Raw genomic sequence first — 25,422 nt, 5'->3', positions numbered from 1 at the left:
TATTATATATAATTATATAATTATAATAAAAAGGAACCTGAATCCTACGAAGAGTGCAAGGTATTACATTTTTCGTTTAATCTTCAACGCTCCAATAATTTCATCAAGTATTTAAAAGATGGCGGAGATAACTAAAGAGAAAAATAAATGTATTCATTATTAAGGTCTACATGCTCAAATTCACACCATGTCTGCTGTGCTTGGAAAAGGCCAATGGTGGGGACAGGAGGGAGTTTGTGGAGGTGTTCTTACCTGGGGGGGGGGGGGTCTGACAAACTAAAGCTTTGCACAGTTTAATTGAGCCCTGTAACATCCGTTGATACAACGGATTTTTTGGAAAGGACTGTATGGAGGCCCTACCCACTGAGTCAGTGAGCAGAGTCTGCTTTGTCAAACAGCCCAGGAGGCCAGCGCGGTACGGGACACAGGAAAGCGCTGTGACTCGATGCCTCCCAGCACCCATATGGTTCAGCCTTACACTACAACCCCCCCCCCCCCCACTCCCACACTCTCCCTTACATAACCTTCAGTTAACACGTAAACAGTCTGTCCTAAAAGCAACTGTCCCGCTGTGGGGACCACCTGCCGCCGACCCCCCATTTAGTGCACTCAAAATCAGCGAAAAGGGGGGGGGGGGCGGAGGACAAACTGCAGGAACCTCGTGCTTCATTTTCGTCAATTCTCAAGCAGAGGAAGAATGCAAACAAAAACACGGGACACAGCTGTCTTCAAACGCAACTTTCCATAAATGCCACTTCTCGCTGTCACTACATACATACTTTTAATACAAAAAAAAAAAACAAGTAAAATTTATAAACCATCAACACTCAAATCACCTCTTTAATTCAAATAATCTCAAAATGCAGTTTCTTATTGCCTAAATCACCCCCCCCCCCCCCCCAAAAAAAAAGTTATTGCTTATATGCATTGTATACAAATCATAATGGGTAACTACATTAATGCTTTTATAGGTGACATTCATTGACAAGAAGTACCGTATACACAAACTCAAGTGCGCACAGGAATCATCTGTCATCAGTTTGTACAACAGAATATTTACCATGAAGACATTGCAGATATAAATTCTGCAATATCACTAGCCTACAAAGGATATCGTCCAGTGTTCAGGAATTATTACCAAACAGCCTTCAGGCGTCTACCACGGCCTAAAATAAGCTGGTGAATATGCCTAAATATAGTTTAAATAATTTGGGGAAATTATTCCAAGAAAATGTTTATTCGCTAATTCTTTCTGTAAACTTCTGTGTCTCTTCATTGAAATACTTTTTAAGAGGGGCTGTGGAAGCAGTAGTGATGAGATGTTTCAGTTCCTTTCAGGCGACAAAAACAAGTCAACTCTCGCATTATTTTTATTAGCTACCACACTTAAAGTCAATTTTAACTTTTCATCACGAATCAAAATACAGCGTATTTAAAATGACTGTGAATGTACACAGAGAGTTTTAAAAATAAGGAAATAACTAGCACTTACACGCCAGAAATATGCTATCAGGTTGGTGTGGCATTTCAAAATAATTTGAAAATGATACATTTAATCTACATTTTAATTACATCTTTAGACGTATTTTCCTGTGGCTAAAGTTCACTTGTAGCTCCTGATACTACACTATGCACATTTTCAAATGATCTCCATCCAACCTTAGGTGTTGGCATCTACTAACTAATAATCCAATTAATGAATAATTAACTAATGCTAATAATGAATAATTAACCACAATAATATATATTTTTAATTGTATGTAGAAGCAGCATCTCTTTGAAGTATGGCACAAATAATTAAATAAGTCAGATCAATCCATTAATCATTTATAAAAAAATAAATACTATATGATGCTATCCATACTGTACTGGTCCATAAGCATGTGGCCGCCTCTATAGCAATTTCCCTTAAATGAAAACAATAAAGAGAACGTATTCCCCATAAAACATTCATGAAGGCAATTCCCTTTTGGCGAAGGTCGTCATTTCTGAGAAAACAGATTTGATTGCATTGTCGAATAGAACCATTTTTCTCAAAAAGGTCATCAAAAGCTCCTCACTTACACCAATGGCATGAATATATATATGACAATATTTATCATTTCATGGGGCATGGGTCAGCCACCCTAAAATTCAAACGGGAAACATTAATCGTGGAGCGCCCCACGTTCATACCGGTGAATCCGCTGTATTCATCTAAACTCCTATCGGGTCAACCAAGCAAAACCTGCATACATTACATTACATTACATTATAGGTATTTAGCTGACGCTCTTATCCAGAGCGACTTACAACAGTCGTGGAAACATAACGATATAACAAAACGTTCTCATATTTCCAGCAACGCATTGTAAAGGAATGGAAAGAGATTCACAAGGGCTCTCGAATGGACAAATGTTGCTCAGATCGCTTTCTTTACATTTGGCCAGACCCTGCTGCAGCACACAAGCAATTCAGCTGCATATGCTGCCCCTCTACTCTGGTTAGGGTTTAGTTCTAACGGGCCTTAATTCAAATCTCGGTAACCAAATCATGTAAGCCCCATCAGCTGCTCTTTCAGCGGATCGAAACAAAATCTTTTTTGCGCAATGCAACAGATTTACTTCTACCGTTTTGGATTAAACCGTTCCCCTGAAGCGCGCGCGCGCTTCTTGATGTGATGCACGAGAAGGAGCCACGCGGGTTTTTTTTTTTTACATGACTCCTAATTCCGCTTTTGGAGTGAAAGCCTGTCAGTCTCGGTCAGAGGTGCCTGCTGCGTAATTATCATTTCCTCCCGAAGTTCTTATTATTTCAATTACGACTCAAGCATGCTTCCAGTTTGGAAATAGTATCAGACAACTGTATGCCCTCTCACAGCATGACTGGACCGCTGAGATGAGCTAGTGCCCAATTTGTTTCACTAGAAATACAATGAACGAGCTGAACCGAATATTAAACGGCAGGGGTTTCCGAATCCCATTTTAAAAAACGCCGCAGTCGCTTGTTATTACGGGTTTTTTCTGAGAAACGACACATTTCGTGCAGTTCTAATTGTGTCAACCCTTTTACAGTGGTTATTCTCGTGCGCGTCGTTTTTTTTTAATTTTTTATTTAAACGGGACCACTCCGCTTGCGATGCACTGCGTAAGCCCGGGCTGTGCTGACTGACTGACAAGCTCTTTCCCTGAAGGGCAACACTGTCAGATGCACCTGTCTCGCTGACTTCCATGGGAGCCTTGTCAGGTAAATCAGTCATTGGTCCTTTCCCAAAGTTCACATCCAGAGCAGGTCAATCAGAATGATTAGGTGTCACATTCACAGACAAAAAAACAACCCTGGGGCCTGGCTTTCTTAAGTGTCCTACATGGGATTCCAGCGGTTTCCCGTCCAACACCTGTCTGCTCACAGACACCAAAGTGCGGCGTTGAATGTCCCCCGAATTGCAATCTACAGAAACCTCAGAATACACTGCCACGGTATTTCATCCAACCGCATCCATTCCACTCTCAGTTAGCGCAAACTAATTACACAGCCGTAAACACAGCTCGCAGATGTGTGGTGAGGAAACGGCAGATATGACGATCTGCAGAACACACTGGCTTCTCAAGCACAACACAGAGAAAACAGATTAACGGCGATAAAGGCCGTGTTGGATGTGCTGTACTTGCAAAAAAAAAAAAAAAACCCTAAAGCCTGAGCATGCAAACCCGAAGGGCAGCCGGCCGGGGCAGAACGTATTGGTAAACAGCGGGATTATCTGCGAGCTATGACGTACGTTAGTTCTCATGAAACCAATGTTGAACCAGTGCTGCAAATTGTCACTCTGACCACAGTGAGAGCGATTTCTTTTTGTGTGCTGCTCAACAGTCTGTCCTTGACACTTGCGTCATTGTCATCGGTCTAGTGTTTTTTTGGGACAGAAATAACAGCCATATAGCACTTGAAAAGCCCAGAACAATGCTATGAGACTGCCCCTCTTCTTCCACTGACCCTATTAGTGTTTCATATAAAACACACACACACACAGCCTCATTATGCGACTGGTGAAACCTTATGCCCAGTGCTCAACTTAACGAGTATGTGAGCGTACTTAACCATAAGGAACACAAGAAGTTTGAGACCACGTCAAGGAAAGTCTAAAACCGAACGATAATTTGAATAAATATTTCTCGAGTGAACGTACCACTCTTTTCACTTTTCAGTAACAGGCTGACGCACCTGAAAAGCTGAATACACACACACACACACACAAATCTAACATACAAACAACATTCAGCTACATTTCTAAATGCCGAAAGCTTAGGTTTTTTTTTACCTACCGCAAGCAACCCCATTTTTCTTCTTCATAGATCTAAGGAAAGCTCAGGTGGTACGCTTCTAATGAGTGATATGGTCTCTTTACAGGCACCGCTCTACTGCAAGCTCCCTCTGCTTTGACACCAGCCGACCGAAGGACGCCACGGGGCTTGGCTCTCCACATAAATCCGTGGGGGGACAGGGTGCCATAACGGAAATCTATATATTTTAATGTAAACAAATCTTCTTTCGAATTGTTTAACTTGACAAGTCCCGAGGCCAGTTAAAAAAAAAGGGAAAATGGGGGGGTGAAAAGAGGGAGGAGGAAAAAAAGAATCATAAATATGAGCCAACCCCCCACCCCCCGCCCCCTCTTTTTTGGAAACTTTTTCCCTCTTCTCTGTCTCTCTCTCTCTCACTCACGGTTAGCCGGCCCACTTCCTTAGAAAAGAAACTTTATCGCACACCCCTCTTTCGCCGCCACCACCACCACCACCACCACGACCAGAACTTCCCACTGCAATTAGTTAGAAAAACCTTTCAGCTCGGTCACACGCAGGCTGGTTTTTAAAGAGCTATACCCCCCGTCCCACGTGGTCCGGGGGCTATTGAGTCGTCACGGACCCCCTGAATGATCGACGAAAAATAAGGCGGCCCGGACAATGGCGCGTCTTGATTAATTCAATTCTTTCAGGACCCCGCACCGTCGTCCGGGCAGCTCCACACAATCACCGCTTTGATGGTCGGACAAACTCTCTCCCTCTCCCTCATCCGCAAAAAAATCCCCAAAAACTTTTTGTCACCGACCTTTTTCATCCTCCTCTCAGGCTTTTTTGCAAGTGCAACCCTTGCCTCCACCGCCCCCCCCCACACCCCACACCCCCCACCCTCCACCACCCCCCTCCTCTTCCCTTCTTCCTTCCACATAAAAAGACACTTTGGGTAGGGGTGGATCAAACGTGGTAAAGGGAGAAAGATTGGCTCGCACAAAAACTGACCTGTTCGGCAGTGGAGGCTGCATTGGTGTTGGACTCTGACATGATTTGATAGCGCCCGCTGGTTCTCTCCTTTCCACTCCTGGGTCCTTCATTCACACCTTCCCTTTTCGCTTCCGCAGAGAGGAGGGGAGGGGAAAAAGAGAACACCCTCCTTTGGCCCTGGGTTGATTAATGCCTGGATTATTTTCACCTCATTTCATCTGATGGAGTTCTCTCTTTCCTCTCCGCCTCCCTCAGTCATTCAGTATGGAAGCCTCCTCTCTCTCTCTCTCCCTCACTCTCTTTTTCTCTCTCTCTCTCTCTCTCACTCACTCACTCTCTCTCACACACACACTCACTTGCTCTCTCTCTCTCTCTCTCTCCTCCCTCTCTATAACCCTTTTCTGCTCTACTTCAAGATTTCAAGAAAACAGCACCCCCCCCTCCCACCACCACCACCACCACCACCACCACCAACCAAACCTCCCTCCCCCCCTTCCTATTCTAAAACAGACAGGAGAGATCCACAGCCTTTGCCTCTACCTCCACAATGAATGGAGTCCTTGTCACTTGGGCACCTTACTGAATACAGAGCGAGGGGGACTGCTGGTCTGCTGCTTGGAGGGCCGGTGCCAAGCTTGCTTAAGAGATTTAAAGTAGCAAGGAGCCCGGTCTCTGCCTCCACAGAGCTCCCACTTCCTTCTCTGCCTCTACATTTCTTCCCCCCCCACCCCCCCACCCCCCACCCCTCGTTTTCAAAGCGGTCGCGCTCGAGACCACCAACGCTCCCCATTCACCAACACTTGACTCTCAAATCCTCGTCCCCCCGGACGCTGCCAACTCCACCCCTAGGTACGGCGGGAGGCGAAGGGAAAAGGATGCTCCCCCCCTCCCCCCCTGTCTGCCAGCGCGCATCGGTGGGACCCCACCCTTCTCACGGCTGCAAGTCCATTGGCCGTCTACTACGTTCCACAGAGACCCCTATTCTTAGTGCACGCCACCATCGCTAAAAGGACCTCTTGTTAGAGACACTGCTTGACCAACAGAAACAGACAAACAAATAAAAATAAATAAATAAATAAAGTTTTACAGATACAGAAGAGAGATCTTATCACAAAAGGGGCTTTTAAAGGGAGCCCGGAGGTGATTGATTCAGGCAGTGGTGTCAAATACGGGCCCCTGGCAGGGGGCCAAATGTGAATTTAATTGTGGCGTGTCACTGTGTTAGATGAATAGACTCGGAGAGTTAATGTGACAAGTTTCAGGAAGCGTCAGGCGTATTGATTCCTTTTTTGGGGGATGGAGGGTGTGGGGATGTGAGGGGGGGGGTTGGTGTGAAGAAACCCCACACTTTGTACTAATGCCATGTGCATTTTGTCTTCATTGAGAAAGAAAGAGACCAAAAATAGTCTTCACTGATGTACAAATTCATACAAAAAACCAGTGTATTGCTGTGTAATGATTATTGATATCAGTTTGTGATGTGTAATCAGTTTGTGAAGATTACTGATATCAGAAACAGTTTAAATGTGCAAATGAAATCTGCAGTCCACCCATTTATTCTATAGCTCTGTACCAGGGGGATGAGGTTTAAGTACAAAAAAATTATAAAAGTTTTAACCCAGCTCAAGCAGAAAGTAAGTATGTGAAGTCAATCACTCTTGTAAGGATACCACGTCACAGTATGGAATTTTGATGGCCAGATGCAATTTCATTACATTTTCAATGAAGGTGTAACGTTCAAATACATAAAATATAACTACATTTTCTAATAAAAAAACAGTTCTATGGACAATACGCATACTACAAATATAAATTAGGCCCTACAACGTGACTGATTAAGGCTTTTCCCCCAAAAATCCTTCTTTCCTTAAAAATTTACCTGACATTAGACAAAACAGACATGCATACAAACAGACAGGCACACAGGGTGATCAAACTTCTCTCTGATTTAGCTCGAGTTCATAAATGTATTTTTAAGACTATTTACACTTCAGGGCATGTGTTATAGAAGTTGTCTTCCATGGCTTGATAGCCAGGGATATGAGGATTTGCCTCATGCCCAGCAATGCACCAGGCTGTGACCCTGTAAGTGCAGTAGCACATGGTGACCTCGGCCTCAATGCTTTCAGAGGGCCCGGTCCCCTCATTACATTACATTTATTTGGCAGACGCTTTTATCCAAAGCGACGTACAAAAAGTGCATTTCATGGTCATAGACAACTGCTAAACACAGGTTCAGTAAGATACAATACTTATTTTGTACAGCTATTTCTAGCCAAGAACAGAGTTTAGTTCACACAATGAACGCTATTCAGACCTAACCTCTGCAAAGCCAACTAGGCAGAAGAATAAGCTACAGTATTGGGACAAATACAAATTACCAAGAAGTGCTGGGATGGGGCAACATGTAACAAGTGGGGGGGGGGGGGGAGATTTAAAGTTAAATACAATGGATGATGGATCCCAGTCAGACTACAGTAGTAAATGAAATGTAGAAGTCATCCCCACACGTGACTGCAATGAGCATTAGGGCTGACGGAGGAGCTGAACTTCCATCTCAGGTAAAATAAGATCATTCCTTTACCGCAGAAATATCAAATTGCTGAACTTGCTGGATGGCAGAAGATTCAGCATTCACAAGGAAAGCAAAGCTAATAAAATAAATAAAATAAATCCAGATGCATTGATTGAATTATGCTGACTTAGGAACTGTGGCAAGTTTAAATTTAGCATACAGAATACATACAAGTACCGCACACACATTCTGTATGCAAGCTTTTATGTGCAAAATTGAAAGAACATTTGCTCACCATCACTCAATCAATCGATCGTTATTTTGTGTGACAGCGTTTCCTGTCAGGTTTCACAGGGCTTCGCTGAGGACATTTCCCAAAGTCAAAGTGCTATGAATGCTTTTTAAACAGTCTGTGCAGAGATCTGAACAGATCACCTCTCTGCGCACCCTCAGAGCTGCCAGCTGTGGGAAATGTTTGGCTGTTGTCCTCACACCATTCCAGGAGATCAATTTATAAACAAATGGGGCCATCAAACTGGCAACTTTGACAGCCCTTTACAACAGAAAGGACTGCATACTGAACGTCAATTAAACTCTTTCAAAATGAACAGCCACAAAAAAAAAAGCTCTTGTTTCAGCTCTCATTAAACCGCCGAGTCTTTCGTATCTGAGTGAGGATCAGCGAAGGCAGCGGTTCTGGGCCGCGGCTGCGAAGGGTCCGTCATCGAGGCGGAGTGACGGCAAGCCGCCGCGCCGCGCCGCGCCGCGCCACGCCGGGCCCCGGACGCACGGCGACAAGGCGGGTCTGACACCGCGAGCCATTTGGGGCCCCTAGAGAGGGGGCCGGGAGCCAGTCCCCATTAGTCAGCCACACGGGAGCATGCGCGCGCTCACATAATAGGTCAGATTTAATGAGGATTAGATTTTAATTGTTTTTTCGCGCCGCGGTATTTTGACTGGGGGGAAAACGGGCGGCAGAACGGAGCGCATTGTGAGCGGGGAGCGCGTCGCGCAAAAAAAAAAAAAAAAGGACACAAAAGCGCATCGCAAACACAGAGGGATCCGTTTCAAGTTGTCTCCTGGGAGCCACTTCCCCCTAATTGGCCCGTTTGTTTCTGGTGTTTAGGTCCAATTAAGGAACACAGATGCCAATTCTTTAATTGCCTGGGTCTGTTCTAATATTTTTTTTTTGTTTAGTTGTTTTTAATGTTTGTTTGTTTTGTTACAACTGGAGTGAAGTATTTGATGTGCGCTTTTCCTTTCAACCGCAAATCAAGGGCCACAGAAAAGCCCCTTCCCCTCCCAAGGTGTCTTCCCCGGACAGGCACCGCGAGGGGGCGAAAGAACTCACTGGCAGCCTTAACGGAGGAAGGCAAGTGTGGGGAGGGGGAGGGGGGGGGATGTAGGGTAAAGGTCAACTCTGACCCCTCCCCCCCCCGCCCTCTCCCCCTCACCCCCTCCCTGAGGACGGGGTGCTCAGGAATGCGGAGCGGTCCCAGCACATCATAAAACAGCGCTAGCGCTAAGAATATGCACAGGCGGACAGCGGAGACCGCTAACTCGCGCGGCTCTCTGGTTCCACCGGCCGAAAATGGACAGCGAGTACGGCGGTAGTAGGCGGGGGTTTGGAGAGGGGGGTGGGGTGGGGGAGAGGGGGTTCAACTGGGACTCAACGGCTTCCAAGGTATTTATGAATGGCCAGCCTGCGGGCCATGAATGAGCTGGCTAACGGCGCTAGGGAAGCCCTGTTGCTATAGAACGCAGCCCTGGCCACGGCCTGAGACCAGGAGAACGGGTGCCAAACAAAGGCGGCCATTTTGTTTTTAAAAACGTGAAGGTGCCGCATAGCATTGCTGGAGCTGGATTCAATTGTAAGATGAATCTGTGTGCAGGCACAGGAATGTAAAAAGGTTATATTTACTCACATCAGTTACACTTATCTGAAGATACGCCCCTCAAACTCATTGAATGCACAGTTTGCATAACATCTGTTGCACAACCTGATCACCTCATGTCACCTATAGAGATCACCAGATATATAACCAGGTATTTCTTCTGAAAAAGAGAAGAGGAGGTCAGCAAGATTATTTGTTGAACTTGACATGTTTTTTTTTTCTGTCATCATTTCTGCGCATTCATTTTTTCACTACTTGCTTTTGAAGCTTTTGTTCTGTATTCCTCTGTACCAGTCAGGTGACCGAATTCCAAAATAATTTCACAATTATTGAAAGAGAAAGAGATTTTTGCACTTCAAAACAACACCCAGCACAGCAAAGGTTATTCCTTCGAGGAAGGCACGGGCACCTCCTTTGGAAATATTTCATGAGATCTTATCTGGACACGACAGCCGGCAGCCAGTGAACGAGAGCACACAGGTGTAGCGCAGAGCAGAAACAACTTTTCCAAACCTGCTTTGCAGAAGAAAAAAGCAAAAAAAAAGGCCACAGAGGCACAAAACGCTCCCTATGCAGTTTCAAATGAGCTGCCTTAACAAGATCTTTTCCATTCAGGGCACGCCTGCCTCTATTGACAAGCCAAACAAGGGGCTCCAGTGTGGGCTAAATTACTACTGCTGACCAAACATGTCACTTTCGCAACGTATTGCCCTCTTTGATGTGCTGTCCGGTTTCCGAGCTTCCACCCTCAGCTGGCAATCTGGAGGAACCCCCACCCCACCCCAACTCACTCTCACACACACACACACACAAACATGCACGTACATGCATGCACACACAAAAACACATGCACCCAAACACACACACACACACACAAACATGCACGTACATGCATGCACACACAAAAACACATGCACACACACATGCACCCACACACACACACATGCACGCATACACGCACACAAAACTACATACAGTGAATTTATACAAGACAAAATAATCAAGGACAATGTTGATGAACGGACTGTTCGGCGTGTATAGCCACACAAGAACGTGTCTTCAAGAGATACAAAAGTGTAAAACAGAAAAAACAAAAATTTGAATTCTGCAGGTGACAGGCGAGAGAAATGTCATAAATGTCATGACACTTGACTTTACTTTCCCAAACAGGAAAGTGGCGACAGGTTCCAAATTAGCCCTGGTTTCAGCTCATGCTGAAAATCTAAACCATAGCCATAATACACAATTTTATTTGTGATACACACACAATGAGGTCATTTTGAGGTCCTTGGACTACAGTATGTGCTCCAAGGAGATCATTTAATCAAGTCACATTGCAAAGTTTCACTGTAACATTACGTCTGCATTGGTTACTCTGAGCCTTAACTGGCAGAACGTCAATAAAGCGATGTTCAACTGCTACATGTGCAGTGCATTATGGGAATGAATTAAAGAATTAAAGAGTCAGCGTAGGCAGAGGCTCATCAGCTGTTTGTTGCAGGAAGTAGTAAGTGTCAGAGGAAACACACAAACATGGGCATGCATGCACACACACACACACACACACACAAACACACACACGAAAAAAAACAAACACGCTTTCCAAAACACACTGTATATTGTCACAGGATGCAAGTATGAAGAAAGAAGAAAGTTTTGCGTTTTTTCACGTTTTTTTTGTTTGTTTGTTTCCCCCTCCCTCAGAAAAGATACGTTTTAAACTCCCTATTCCCAACCCCACTTCCGGTTGAATTTCGTTGACTGGAAGTTTTCCCAGAACGCTGGGAATGAATCTCGTCCTCTCCCTCGCGTGCCTTTTTGTACCACGGGCCCCGAAGACGGGCCCTTTGAGAGCTTCGCCATGACTGGCCAATCGGTGGCCAGCTGGCAGAGGAAGTGTGCCCTTGGCAACGCTGAAAAGGCTTACAAAAGACAATATCGGTTACGCCACCGCCATAGAGGACCTCTCCTGCAAATGTCGGTAAAACATTTCAGAAACTATTTGGAAAGCCGCTTACTTCATAAAAAACATGGAGGCACACAGAGGCAATGAGAGGGGCTGTCTCTGCCCCGGACGCCGGGTCCACTGACAACATTTGATTAGAAAATGAAGTTGGATATTTACTTCAAACGGAACACAAACAGAATTTCACTTTCAAGAAGAGGTAGCCCTACGGTAACTACGCCCGGGGGTTGACGTCTTTTAAAATGTCCCACAAGGAAGACATTCCATTATAATGAATTTTTTAAAAATACAACGACTTGTGGTTTTAGAAATCAATCCAATCAAATAGAAATACTCAACAGTTCACAAAATGACTAAATTAGTTAATTTACTTATTCCTGCGGGAACAAGGAGAACTAGCCTACTTGGTGTAATGTAACAGAAGTGACAACGCAGGCCAAGCAACTACACTATATCTCACTGCATCCATGTATCTGTCCTTTACAGCAATCGACTTAATAGTTAATCACTCCGCATTAATTTTACACGTTACAATTAAAAGGAAATTTAAAATGGTCCTGTCTTTGAATTGCTGTGCCAACCCTGGAGTAAATGTTTTTCTTTTTTTTTTTTTAAAACCGGCCCGGGGAGGCGGAATTGGAGCATAATCAAAAAAGGAGGATGTTATGGCTACATCCTTAAACCCAGGCTTCACACAACCGCTTTCTTTTTTTTTTTTTTTTTTACGCCAGGAAACAGCGTCCAATTATCAGGAATCGGTTTTTGTTCCATTCCCTTTGTGATGGAAACGAATGCCGAGCGGCTCCAAAGGCTCTTTGGACAGCGGAGGAAGACAGACACCGTGACGGGGTCACAGCCCCTCCGCTGCCGCGATTTCGCCGCTTTGTCCCGCCGACAAAAGGGCACATTTATCGAGCGGTGGCACGACAGCGACTTCCTGCGCGCTCCCTCCCTCCCCTCCCTCGCCCCGGCGACGTTTCGACCCCGGCCCGCGGAAGCTTCCAGGGACACGGGAACGCCATTTCCAAACGGTTGGGTTAACCTGAAGTTTCCATGTTAATTTCTCCACGCCCCCCCACCCCCCACCACCACTACCCCCCCCCCCCTCCATAATTTAGCTGGAGGGACCCCAGCTGTTTGCTCTTTTATAAATAGCGTGTAGCGTGGATCCCCTCCAGGGAGAACGGGGCTCGGCAGAGCAACTTGGGCACAAATCGACCCGGAAAAAAGCACACGACGTACACATTTCCACAAACATATGGGACCGTTGCTGGGAGTGAAGGCGAGGTACATGTGACTCCGGTCTGCTTTCACGTGGACCGGACAGCGAGAGAACCAAGGGGAGCCGCGCTCCATTTTCAAGCTGCGAAAAATGCTATTAAATTCCCGCTTCGCCTGATATTTGTTTTGGAAATGAAAAGAGCCAAAACATCGGAACAAACAAAAACGCGGTCGCCTACTGAGCTTTCGCTGTTTTCGTCGAGACCATTTGTTAGCGAGGGAAATTTCAAAGCGTGTTTGTCGAAAAGGTCGGAAAGGGGGAGAAAAACAGGCATTTTAAAACACGCACATATGTTGTGGCATTGAAACCTGCGCTGACGTCAACGTCAAGGTCGAAGGCCCCCTTTGTGGACAAATGGAATCAATCCCTTCTGGTTAATGCGGAGGCTCTGTTTGTTTGGTCAACGTAAAGTTCCAGTGAGCTTCAGCGAGGCCACGCTGGGAAACGTGGCCAGTGTTGATATACACTTCACATTTTCACAAGAGATCAATGGCAAGAGATCACAGCCCAACGAAACAAATATTTCCCCATAGTTTCCAAAAGCATTACCGCGAAAGCCTAAGCTTTCCACGGCTTCCTTACTTCAGTCAAAAAGGCCTGGGGAAAAAAACTATCCTTTTCAAATGTACCCAATTAAAAGTGAATTTTAAAAACAACCTTTAACTGTAACCATTTCTTTTCTTTTTTTTTATTTTTTCCAAAATACGTTACAACCAGATTTTAAAAGGTAGGGAAGCGTTTTCTGTTTTGTCCCTAGTGAATCCTTTGTAAAAGCACCAAAGTGATAAATAATGGGGGGAGGGGGGCATTCCTGTTGGGGGACCCTGAGAACTGCAGACCCCCCCTTGTCCCATGCCTATATCTGTCATTCACTGGACAAGGGGGAAAGCAGCTTCAGTAAGAGCGCAACAAATTACCTATATATATAGGATGAAAAGGACCCGGAGTGACTTTGATTCAGCTCCTAGAAATACCAATTTAAAAAAAAAAAAAACACAGGAATCGCGAAGATTTAGATAGCGGGTCGAGCGGCACTACGCTAATTTTCTTGAAGGCCCATAACTTCAAGAACGAGGAACGGCGGAAAGGCGAAGCTTTTTTGTTTTGTTACTCTTTGCCTTTTTTTTTTGTATGTGGGGATGAGGGGGGGGGGGGGGGTTGGGGGCGAAGGGCGAGGGGGTGCCGTTAAATAGAAGGGAGAGGAAGAGAACAGAAAAACGAAATTTTCAGCCTGAGTGGTTCCCCAAAATGAAATCTAAAGGCAGAAACTGAATGGGCCCTTTCGCCGGGGATGTTTTTAAAGGAAGCGCAGCAGTGGACGTGTTTGGCATTTGGTGGCCCTTGTCCTCTCATTGTACCTTCTCCACAGTGGCTGCGTTCTCCCCCGGCCCTCACGCTCCGCTCGGCCGTACAGTCGGAGCGCGAAACACAAACAGAACCCATGTCTGACTGCCCCTCCGGGGCCGAACACATCTGTTCCCATGCCCCCAGAAGGCAGCACGGTTGCGCGGCTACAAAGGCGCGAGCGCTCCAGCTAATTCGAGTGAGTGACTGACAGCTCAATATGTTTCCTTACATAAGTCTTAAAGCGCCACTGACCTAGAGACAGCCTCATGTTCACCCCCCCGCTAGCCTTGACTGCCTGCCTCCACCCCCCCCCATCCTTCCGCGCAAAAAGTGCTGCTTCCTTGCGTTTTACGCACACAGCGCGCACACGCAACGCGCTCGCTTTCCACGTGCGTATCCATACGCCGTCCCTTGACCGCGCTTTCCCGTAACTTTTTCGACGCCGTGACGAATTCCTGAAAGTAGTCGCTATCCTTGGGCTCGCTATCCCTTGTTTACAATCAAACGTCAGCGGGTTAAGCGAGCTACAATTAAGCAAAAGGCAGCCTCCTTTTGACAATTAGCCCACCACAGCTGTTCAGGGGGAAATAATTGATTAAACAAACCCTCCTCTTCTCCTGCTGGGAAAGCGTATTCAGGTTTTACAAAACACCATCGACTCACAACAAGCCAAGGAAGCACGTCTTTTGCTGCCTTTTTTAAAAAAATTTTTAAAGACTGCCGTTTTTTTTTCCTGCAGCGACCTAATGATACAACAGCGTACTCTCTCGCAAGAGTTGCGAAGCGAAAGAGTTACAATAAGGTCGATTTAATTTGCAGTTGCACCGTTGATATGCTAGATTAACTGCAGTAACATACAACATAGTTTGCGTAACGTTTTGTACATTTTTTCCCCAAAAGAACAACGCAAGAAGTAGAAGTGGCTAACATTTTTTAAACTTATTTTCTGACATGCATTCTGACATTTTGTGCCTTTTTCTGGCCTGTCAGCTAAATTCTACAGTTCCCACCTTTAAGGCACAATTCAAGGGGGATTTAACGTTACTGGCAACGGTTCCAATTCCTGCAGGACAGAAACAGTATTTGATCCGATACATGAGCAGCCCATGGGCACAGCACCCTACTGCATTTAGCGTGGACACACGGTGAAGGGGCGCGCGGGGAGGGGGGGGATGTACAACTGCACAACAATATCAAAGAGCTGAGCCATAATTCCATCAGAGCATCTCATTGTCCAAGAATAAACTAGCTACATTTACGCCACAGTCGCTTTTCTGTTATGGTTCCATGCTGTTCCACAGTGGGGAAAAAAGGAAAAACAAGACACCTCTATTTTAGACATTCACTTTGGAGCTGCTCACATACAGGGTACAGGACTTACAGTGTAGAAACATTGCTCATTTAAATCCGGGGAATTAATTCATAAGAGCCACACCCGACTAACAACACTCTGAAACAGGCAAGTCTGAACCAAAATTAGAACATCCTGAAAAGTAACAGACTGCATCCATAGCAAGTCCCAAGAAGAAAAAGCTTAAAACCATAAAAAAATACCGTAACCTGGACTGGTACGGAAGGTAGGAGTGTTAGGAGAAGGAACAGGAGGTGAACTGAGATGCAGACTGAAGAGCTGTGTCTTCAGACTCAATCTCAAATTCTGCTGTCCTGACCACCGTGGGAAGTTTGTTCCACCCTTGAGGGGCCAGTACAGACAGACGACCCCTCAAACTGACACTAAGCCCGCTGCTGCATATCCCCCCCCCCCCACAAAAAAATCATAATCAATTGCCGATAAAACAATCAAGTTTCCCTGTGTTCCCAGGCATCAAAAGCGTGCAGTTCTGCAGCGTGAGCCAATCAGCACGGGCCACTTACCGCCATGCTGGCTCTGCTCTGCGAGAGCAACGTCGAGCAGCGTGCTATACGAGGGAGCGCGGCCACCGGGCGTGTGAGCCTACCACAGGCGACGGGCCCGTCCTCCCGCCAAGGCGCCTCCCTTACTGGCCGTGGTTGCCGTGGTCGCCGAGGAGGCGGGCCGTGTTTACCGAAAGCCACGCCAAGGAGCGGCGCGGGGGTCAAAGTTTGAGCCGCGAGCTCGGGGGGTGGGGGGGTCACAGCGAGGTAGCCACTTCCAATGGAAGGGCTGAGCTGGTAATTAGCGCAAGTAGCAGATAGTCCACAAGGTTGTAGTGAGGCCCAGAAAGCCATTTTGAAGATAAGCCGTCTCTTTCAGCGAGTTTGGATCGAGGGAAGCCTAGTGTGTCAGCCGCTCGGTGCCGTGGCAACAAGAGCCGTCCATCATGCCCCACGATTGCAATCACTGCTGGGCCTCGCCCAGCGTGAATGGCTGACCTTCTCTCCAATGCTGAAAGAGAATATTGATTGGGTGTGCCATTATCAAACGCGAGGATTCCCATTAAGACCTGTTCAGATCTGTCTGTTTTCCAAAGGTTGCAGGGACGGAAGGTGGGCTCAGCAAAATAAGTTGGAAAAATTTAATAAGTAAAGTCTGAACTTCAACACAATCTAAGGATAAGCCCTTACAAAAAAAGACTAATAGGCCACCATTGACCGTATTCATCAGATTTAGTTCTGTGGGAATAATAGAGGCTCTATTATTCCCACAGAACTAAATCTGATTAATTAAATTTTTCCAACTTATTTTGCTCCCCCTACAGTTTCTTAAGTCTTTCATTTTTTAAATTTGTTTCATTTTTTAAATACTTTATAAAAACATTAATAAATGCCGTACTTAAAAAAAAAAAAAAAAAAAGAAGTGTGTGCACGTGGTGTGCGGGGCAATGTCAATGTCAAGTGCTGATGGGAAGCAGAGGACTCCCAGGGGAGGGTCAATATCGTAGCGCGTCGCTGGAAAACAACAGCCCAGACCACAGACCTCTCAGCCAATCAGATAAGGGGTGGAAGCCGGGCGAGCAGCTTTTTCTCAGCTTGTTTACTTTTGTGACTTCATGATTTTTTTTTTTTGTTTTTTTTTGTTTTTGCATTCGTCATTCGTAAACTGTCAGATCAAAACACTGTTGCCACATTCTCTATCAGCAAACCATACAGATTAAGATTAAGCCTTCCCACTGTCTCACTGGAGAATTTTTATTTGGTTTCATGTGACTGCATACACTGCATACCCAGATAGAAAGCGACTCCGGGCCGAATCTGGGCCGAATCTGGCCCGAAGTCAGCACTGCTGAGCCAGAACCGGTGTCGATCCGGCCCAGAGTCACTTTCTATCTGGGCAATTGTAAGTAAATGTTCATCTTGGCGGGAAGGTTAACACAGCAAAGGGCTGAAAGCCTGTCCAGCGTGGTTCAATAAAAATTCTATGACTGGCTTTTGGAGGCTAAATGGGAACCTTCCCATTTGACAATGGCAGACCCAATCAAAATTCTGTCTCAGAATTAGACAAATTCACTTACATTTCAGCCCTATGGTGTTATAAACAACGGCACATAGCGCTGGAGAATTCAGATGTCATGATTAATTATTCATTATTAATGTTATGACTGAGGCAAGGCTGATGATTGTACAGTAATTACAGTATATTTATGGATATATAATCACAGGTCTATGAGATAAATGAATCGTTAGTTCAGAGAGGAAAAAAATGGAATTAAGACTTAAGACTGGAAAAATGTGTTGAAGTGAATTCAATGAATATGCCAAAGACGTTTAATCCACATCAAAACGTTACTAAATCAGGCCACTGGAAAAAAAAAAAAATAATAATAATAATAATGAATAAAATGCTAATTTGTTAAAAGATCTGCATTGCTATATTATCCTAAATATATCCACTGTAACGCAGACCAGTGCCCTCCCGCACGTTTCTCTACGACAAGGACGTGATGCGACCGACACGCTCGGCGCACGGTGCTGGGCTACGGAGGGCGTTCGCTTACGAGACGCGCTTTGAACGCCGCGGCGCGACGCGAGCGCGAGCGGCGGCAGTGGAGCCAGGGTGCCCACTAGAGCACGTCCCCTTCACCAGCAGGCCTCGGGGCGCCAACGAGCTGCCCGCGGTCGGGAAGTCAATCGCATTTTCATGCCGTTTAGGTTCAAAGAGGCGCGGCAGAGCGCAGAGGGAGAAATATGAAATTAAAACGGCACAGTCGTTTGGTTTAGTGACTGGGACGGCCGATGCCTGCCTGAGATTCTTTCAAACCGAGAGGCTCGGCCTGCTGCACTTAATGCACTTAACTTCAGCCAGCCCACGTTGCTTTCCTGGCTGTTCTCTTGCCCATGTTCAATACTGCCTACCGCATGGGTGAATCCAGTACAGAGGCAAATAAGAGAGTACGCTTAGATAACTATGTTAAGCACACTTATTACTCACACTTTCTTTTTTACAGTTCTCATTTGGGAAACTTTAGCTAAAATATTGCCCATAGGCTTGGTTTGGAGTAGAAAGTCTGGAGTCACACAGATTTTGAGAATGCAAACGTCTCCTGTCTGTCATTTGGGGAAGCTTCGGGCTTTGTGATTTGGAAACTCTGGAAACTCAATGGTATTACAGTAGTTAGAAAATCTCAGATGATTTACAGGAAACCAGTGCAATGATTTACAACCAACGCAGTGGCCTCCTTACCTGGCGAATTACTGAATAGTGTCAATACAATGTTTCAGCAAGACTGAGAGAGCGTTGCGTGTTGACCGAAATGACATCAGCCTCAGCTGACTCTTCAAACAGTACCCCATCCTTACACAGCCCACCGGACAGTCGTGGTTAAGGAGGAGCACCTGCAGTTCTTTAACGACAGGACAAACTGAAGGCAACTGACTGGTGGGTCCGATACACACCGCTCACCCACGCTTGAGTTGACCGCCACCTAAACACTTTAAAGAGATGGTAAACTGCTGCATCTCTTTAAAACGGCTTCATTCGAAACTGTGAATGCAGCCCTCACAGGAGATTCATTTAAAATTCCATTCAAAAGGTAATTCGGGTCTCCTCAACCAGACACGGCGAGAAACTGAAATTCAGTCGGGCCCCAAGCCGAAACAGAGGAAAAACCGACCCAAAAAAGAAAGTAAGTAAGAAAGAAAGAAAGAAAGGAAAAGCTGAGACTCACCAGTATCCCGGCGAACCGTTTCTCCGCCATGGCTCAGCGGCTTTTCCCGCCAGGGGCACCTCTTCCGTGAAGGTTGCGGCGTCGGAAGCCTTGCCGTTTTTCCCTCCTTCTCTTCCTCTCTCTCTCTCTCTCAGTCTCGTCCAGTCGATGGGGGGATGCTGGTTGTTGTTGTTGTTGTTGTGTGGTGGTGGAGCGGCTCGTGTGTGCCTCCCTGGCCCCTCGGTCGGTCCCTCTCTGTGTTGTGCTGTGCTGCCGCTGTGCTGCCGACGAAGCGCCTCTCCTTTGTGCCGACACTGTGCTAATCCAGGAACTTTTCTGCACTCTGAAGAGGACATGTGACAGCGGGACGGGGGACACAGGGGTTTTTGGGGAAATGGGGGGGAGAAGCGGGGGGGGGGGGGGGGGGGAGAGATGTCCCAGTCATGTGGTTATAAAACTTTTATAAAAAGTGAAGTAAGTAAAAAAAAAAATTAAAAAAAAAAAAGGGAAATGCACCAAACAAGATTTACAGTAGTGGAGATTTACCATGCTTTCTTTGTGAGCTGCCACATTTGTAAATAAGATGTACCTTAAAAATCTAATTGCTGGCTTTTTAAACCAAGAAAAAAAATGTGATCGATGTGAATAATAAAGCTATGCCACAACAGACAGGAAAGAAGGAGAGAAAGTTTAGTTCCTGGCCATGTTTTTTCCAAACAGCCTCACACTCCCAAAAAAACCACAAAATGCTTAAAAATAGCGTGAGATGACACTTCAGATAATGGAGAACCTGTTCTCTAAGGTGCTAAAGACACACCAGGCTCCTTTGCTCTGGAATGTGAGCCAAACTTGGCCGAGGAGGTCAGCCTGGCGTCCGGGGGAAAAAAAAGGGATTTTGCCGGACTTTGCAACAGAGAACAGAGCGAGGAACAGAGTGACCCACACAAATGTGCCATGGTATGGTAAGCAGCTTAAGAAAGGTAATGAGGTGCACTGCTATTAATTTTTAAAAAATGGATTCTTTCCAAATGGCACAATGAAGTTTGAAACAGAAAGCAGAGAATCACTGAAGGGGATTTTTTTCTTATCAACAAAATTAATAAGAACGGATTAGGTTTAATAGTGCTGCTCACTGGAATTAATGTTTACATTGCAATGAAAGCAGTAAAAAATGATTTATATGTATGAAATAAAGTATAAAACTGAAATTAGGTCAATGTCAGCTTGCTCTGAAGTCAAGGCATTCACGAAAGTGAAATCAACATATGAAAAAAAAATTATTTGGATTATATTTAAAGTGGAGGAAATTTACAATGCCTGCTTTGTGAGACGCTGCTTCGGAAATAAACATGCAAATAATAAATAAGACACTCCTTAAAAATTAATCACTTGTTTTTTTTTTTTGTTTTGTTTTTTTTTAAAAAGAAGAATTGCCATAAATGTTAACAGCTCAGCAATGCTGCCTGCAGAACAGAACATCCGGTCCAAGTTTATCCCACAACAATATTGCATTACAAAGCGATGCACAGAGGATAGAGAGATTTCAATGACTGCTTATCAGTGCTAAACACAGCTCTGAGCAAAATGCGGCAAAAAACACAAACAGAACAACCCAAGCAGCTACAAAGACCAAACTTACCAACTGCAGAAAGCGAACGAAGTGAGTTCACGGTTAAAAATGGGAGGCGGCTTTGTAAGGGAACTAGCGGATAAGATATGATGTCAGAGGAGGGGAACCTGCTGTTCCTCGTGGAGTATTTCCTAGCCCATCAGGTTCCCCTAATCTGCTTTAGCATGAGAGCAACACACCGGGAGGATAACACTGTGAGGGGGGTGGGGGGGCGTGGTGAAGGGGGTGGTCGGCGGAGGGGGGGGGGGAGGGCTGATGGAAAACTACAGCGCACGCTTGAAATTCAGGGAGGTCTTCGGGCCGCCACGTGCGGCACAGATCGCGGAGAAGCGGCTGCTGTGGCAGTCACCGCTTTTCCTGTAACAGATGATCCCCTTGGACACACTTTGTAAACAGAGATGGAAAATCCAGGGTGTCAAGAAAGTTAAAAGTCCTGCCGGGTGTTTTTTTTTTTTTCTTTCTTCCCCCCCCCCCCACCCATGAATTCCGTCAGCCGATGTCACTCACTAGTTCCACCTCCTGGCTGAATAATGGTGCTAATTAGCAAAATCCAGGTGACTGGAGCAAAATACTGGGGAGGATTTTTTTTAACTTTCAGAACCTGGATTTTTCCCACCTCTGCTTTTAAGTGACTGAGGGCACAGGTATTCTGGGACAGGAGTGGCACAGCCCCTGCTTAAGATGTTGGCTCATCTTCAAGTTGGCTCAGCGTGTCTTCAGCACAGTGTGTACTCCCTGCACAGAATACCGTGCACCTGCCAGCACAGATCTCCGCTTCGCACCGAGGTGGCAGCTCCGGCCCTGAAGGGCCAGTACGGGGCGTGCCATCGCAACTCGGCACTTAATAAAATAAAATTCTGTACCAGTATGCCCCAGTGTTCCTCAGAAACGGGACTGGCCCACCCTACACCAAACAAGAATTCCGGAACAGCACATGAACGCAAGGCCTGGCACACAAGGCTTGGCCGCCATTGGTTCAGCAGGCCTTCTTGGTTTTCAGGAGGGAGACCGAGGCGATTGGCTGGCTCCACGCAGGTGCGGTGCAGCGGGAAATGAAAGGTGTCATTTACAGCTGTGCCGGCTCAGGACCAGACAGGCTGCAGCCACTACAGTGAGCCAGCTCCTCTCGAGGATTAAACTGCCGCTGTGTTGCGAAAGGGGCATCTGATATGAGGTAACGCAGGACATGCGGTAATCTTGAAAATCGAAAATGTCCTGTTTAATTAAGACGCAAAATCAATGCAGGTGCGAGACACGCACTTGACCGCAATCCACAACAATCCACAAACCAGTTCAGCTTTATGGTTCATCTTTAAACGGTTTGTTTCTGTTCATCATCACATCATCACATGAACTGTTACAAAATGGATTAACCATGAATAAAAAATTGGACGCGGGACTAGTCTGAAATACATACAAACTGCCCTCGGTATGCTTTCTTAGTGGATCTACCCGTTTTCTTTTTGCAGTTCTCACTTTACATTCACTTTACTCAAACTTCTCCTAAAATGGTTTTCCAATCAAATTTGTATGACTCATTCACAGAAATAAAAAGGAAGTACTGGAAAAACTGCAATTTAATGTGATGTGAAACTGGAAATATACAGTTTCCAATTTTACATCACTACAGAACATTATTTGTCAGTGTAATAAGTTAACCTCAGTAACCTCAGTTAACATTTCTGGTATTGAATTTAGAAACTTTATTGACTACGCTTTGTACATGAAGCCCAATAGGTTTGTGAGCACTTCGGGGACCCCAGACCATTTTGCCTACCTGCTTTGCCTACCTCAACATACTGTAAATATACGTATTTTGTAATCATAAAAAACATACATTGTTCATAATTGTTACTGCATTGTTTTTATATAAATTTATATTCTAAGACATTAGAAGTAATTTGCAAGTTAGCACCCTCTCCCCTGCCTCCATTTAGTTAAAAGCGCTCTGGCAAAGTGATCCTTAATTTTTATTTATTTATTTATTTCTTTATTTTTTATTTAAGTTTTGCAAAATACAGCGGTGAACTCGCTTCCCTACCCCCCAACCCCGAAAAGAAAAGGAAAGTCAACCAATGATGGTAACAAACATGGTATTCTCCCCCTTTTTTTGATAAACAACCCCCCACCCCCCATAGTCCCCTCCTCTCCTCGCCCGCCGCCATTGTCCCCTCCTCACACCCCCCCCATTGTCCCCTTCTCACACCCCCCCCCCGCCCATTGCCGCACAAACTGATCCTTATCATTCACATAGGCCGCTGCAGTTATAGGATGGCAGCTGTCTCACCGCATCTATGGTTTCGATGGACAAAGCTGATAATGGAAACTTCAGTGCTCAAATGGCAGGGACAGACCTGCCCCAGACGATGCAAAGAACAGAGAGAGTCTACTGATCTACCGCAGTCACCTTGGCACTGCTAAATTATGGCCCGCGGCACCAGGCGTTCTCCAGACTGGCTAACTTAAAAACTGCTTTTATCCGACCTGAGTCACGCCATAATCACTAAATTATGGCTTGATGACATTCAAGTAGCCAGTGTCTGGCATTCTGAAAAATATTATCTTCGCTTTGGTTTTAACTTTTGCTGGCCTGTCTGGGTCATCGCTTTCTAAATAATGGCCTGGAAACCAGATAAGTTACTATGGTGATTCTCGGGCTCAATAATTTCACATTATTCTCGCAGGAAGTAAAGCAACAGAAATTAGAGAGCACAAACAAGCTGGCAAGATTAGCTAGCCAGCTGGTTTATGGACTGAAAACACATAAATCAATAGATACATAAATAAATAAATAAAAAAGCCAAATAACTGAATTCACTTTAAAATTTCAGTTAAATATCAAGCTGCTTGTTCAACATTGAAATGCAAATTTTGTCCACTCTACAGCACAGTTGATGGCATGTTCATTAATGTATGACTTATCAGTGAGTTGACGTTCATAAACTGATGATCTATTAAGTGTTAAGTAATGACATGAACTAATAGTGCCTAGATCATTTATTAGTATTCAGTCACGTGAGTTCATGATACACCATGCATTACTTCAGGCATTAAAATACTCTCTGAGTTGATAAGGAGCTCTTAGCTTACAATATGTTTATTATGTAATACTGGAAACAGTGCACACAATGGGATCTTAAGTCTTATTTGTTGTAATAATAATAATAATAATAATGATAATAGAGCCACACGTTAAATATCAACAGTGAAATTGGAGCCCGTTTAGGAATTGCATTGTCAAATACAGTTTTCAGAGCTGAGCAACAGACCACGATCTCATTTCAACTAAACTTAATTGTTGCAGCTTACAGTTACAGCTTCTGATTGAAAAGACAGACCCATGAGCAGGACCGATCGTCCCTTTCAGATGAACACAAACACCCCCTCAAAAGACATGACAACACACACACCCAAAAAAAATCTAGACCCCTCTCTGCCGTAACAATTAGGCCTGACTGACATTTCTAACACTCACAGATCACCCGTGTAGGGGACGATGTCCCTCCGCTCTGTTGTGCTGGACACTGAGAGGCCGGGGTCGAGTGCACTGAGGTCACTCTGCAGACCCCGCCATTGATCCCGCTGAGCTCCAGCTCACTACAAGGCAAGGAGCAAAGCCCATGCAGCTGGTCCTGGCTAATCTTTTAACTGGATTAGTCAGTTACATTCAGCCATAGCCCAGTAACTGCTGCTGACCAACACTGACTGGGAATGGGGGGAATGGGGGGTTTGGGGGGGGGGGGGTGGCTGTGACTGACAGGCACAGATTTCGGCCAAGTGCCAACCTGCAGCCTGATGGCCAGAATTAGCCTAGTTCCTTCTCCTCGTATCTCCAGGTGGCAATGTCTCTCTAGAGAGAGTGATAAGACATGTGGACAGATCTCCACCACATCAGGAAAGGCAACAAACAAATGGTGGACATCTTAAACTCAGCTCCCAAAAGCTCGCAAGGGACTGGTAGCTCTGTGTGAACATTTTGTGTAGCAAGATGCAGTGATTACTTAATGGGGCACAAGGCTAAACCAAAAAGACCCAGGTGAGGTATTTACTGAGTCTGCTTTGACAGGCCGTCATCCAAATACAACTGACACTGACAAAAGCGTTACGTCGTAAATCAAGCCAATCTTCGCCTGTCTGGGTTGCATTACTGGCACCTCGCTACGTCAAAAAACAACATCAAAGAACTTTGGGGAGTGGAAAACTACCGTCTGAAATAAGAAGCCAGATTATTTCCCCAAGCAATATCACTTAGATGTAAAATGGTTCTGGAATTTACATTACGTTACCGGCAGTAGGTCAGTGTTCCGCCAGAGGTGCAGGTACATTTGCAGGTACATTTCCACTGGCCCAGCGGCCAAAATAAATATAACCACTTTCTTTAAAGGTGATTATAGAGACTGCTTGCATTAAAATGGGTCAAAAAGGGGACAAGGAAAAAAAAAACCGTTTTATTGATTGTGAATCCC

The 25,422-nt window shown here is 45.4% G+C and overlaps 1 protein-coding gene across 6 annotated transcripts in view; it reads right to left on the bottom strand.

Annotated features, from left to right (window-relative positions):
• The window catches only part of slc6a9 (solute carrier family 6 member 9), a 70,919-nt gene that overhangs the window by 28,006 nt on the left and 17,491 nt on the right, over positions 1–25,422 (bottom strand). For 3 of the 6 annotated variants that reach the window (XM_064341734.1, XM_064341733.1, XM_064341731.1), the window contains exon 2: positions 19,348–19,669. In XM_064341734.1, the coding sequence (XP_064197804.1) occupies positions 19,348–19,377 (30 nt within the window). In that variant the 5' untranslated portion in view covers positions 19,378–19,669. Of the gene's footprint in view, positions 1–4,301; positions 4,547–5,276; positions 5,637–19,347; positions 19,670–20,965; positions 21,116–25,422 lie in introns of those variants that run through there. The other 3 variants (XM_064341732.1, XM_064341730.1, XM_064341735.1) reach the window with 3 other exon arrangements.

This window comes from Anguilla rostrata, chromosome 6, assembly GCF_018555375.3.
Source record: "Anguilla rostrata isolate EN2019 chromosome 6, ASM1855537v3, whole genome shotgun sequence".
Taxonomy (NCBI): domain Eukaryota; kingdom Metazoa; phylum Chordata; class Actinopteri; order Anguilliformes; family Anguillidae; genus Anguilla; species Anguilla rostrata.
The sequence above is the reverse complement of the archived record's forward strand: the minus strand, read 5'-3'. Positions and strand labels throughout refer to the sequence as shown.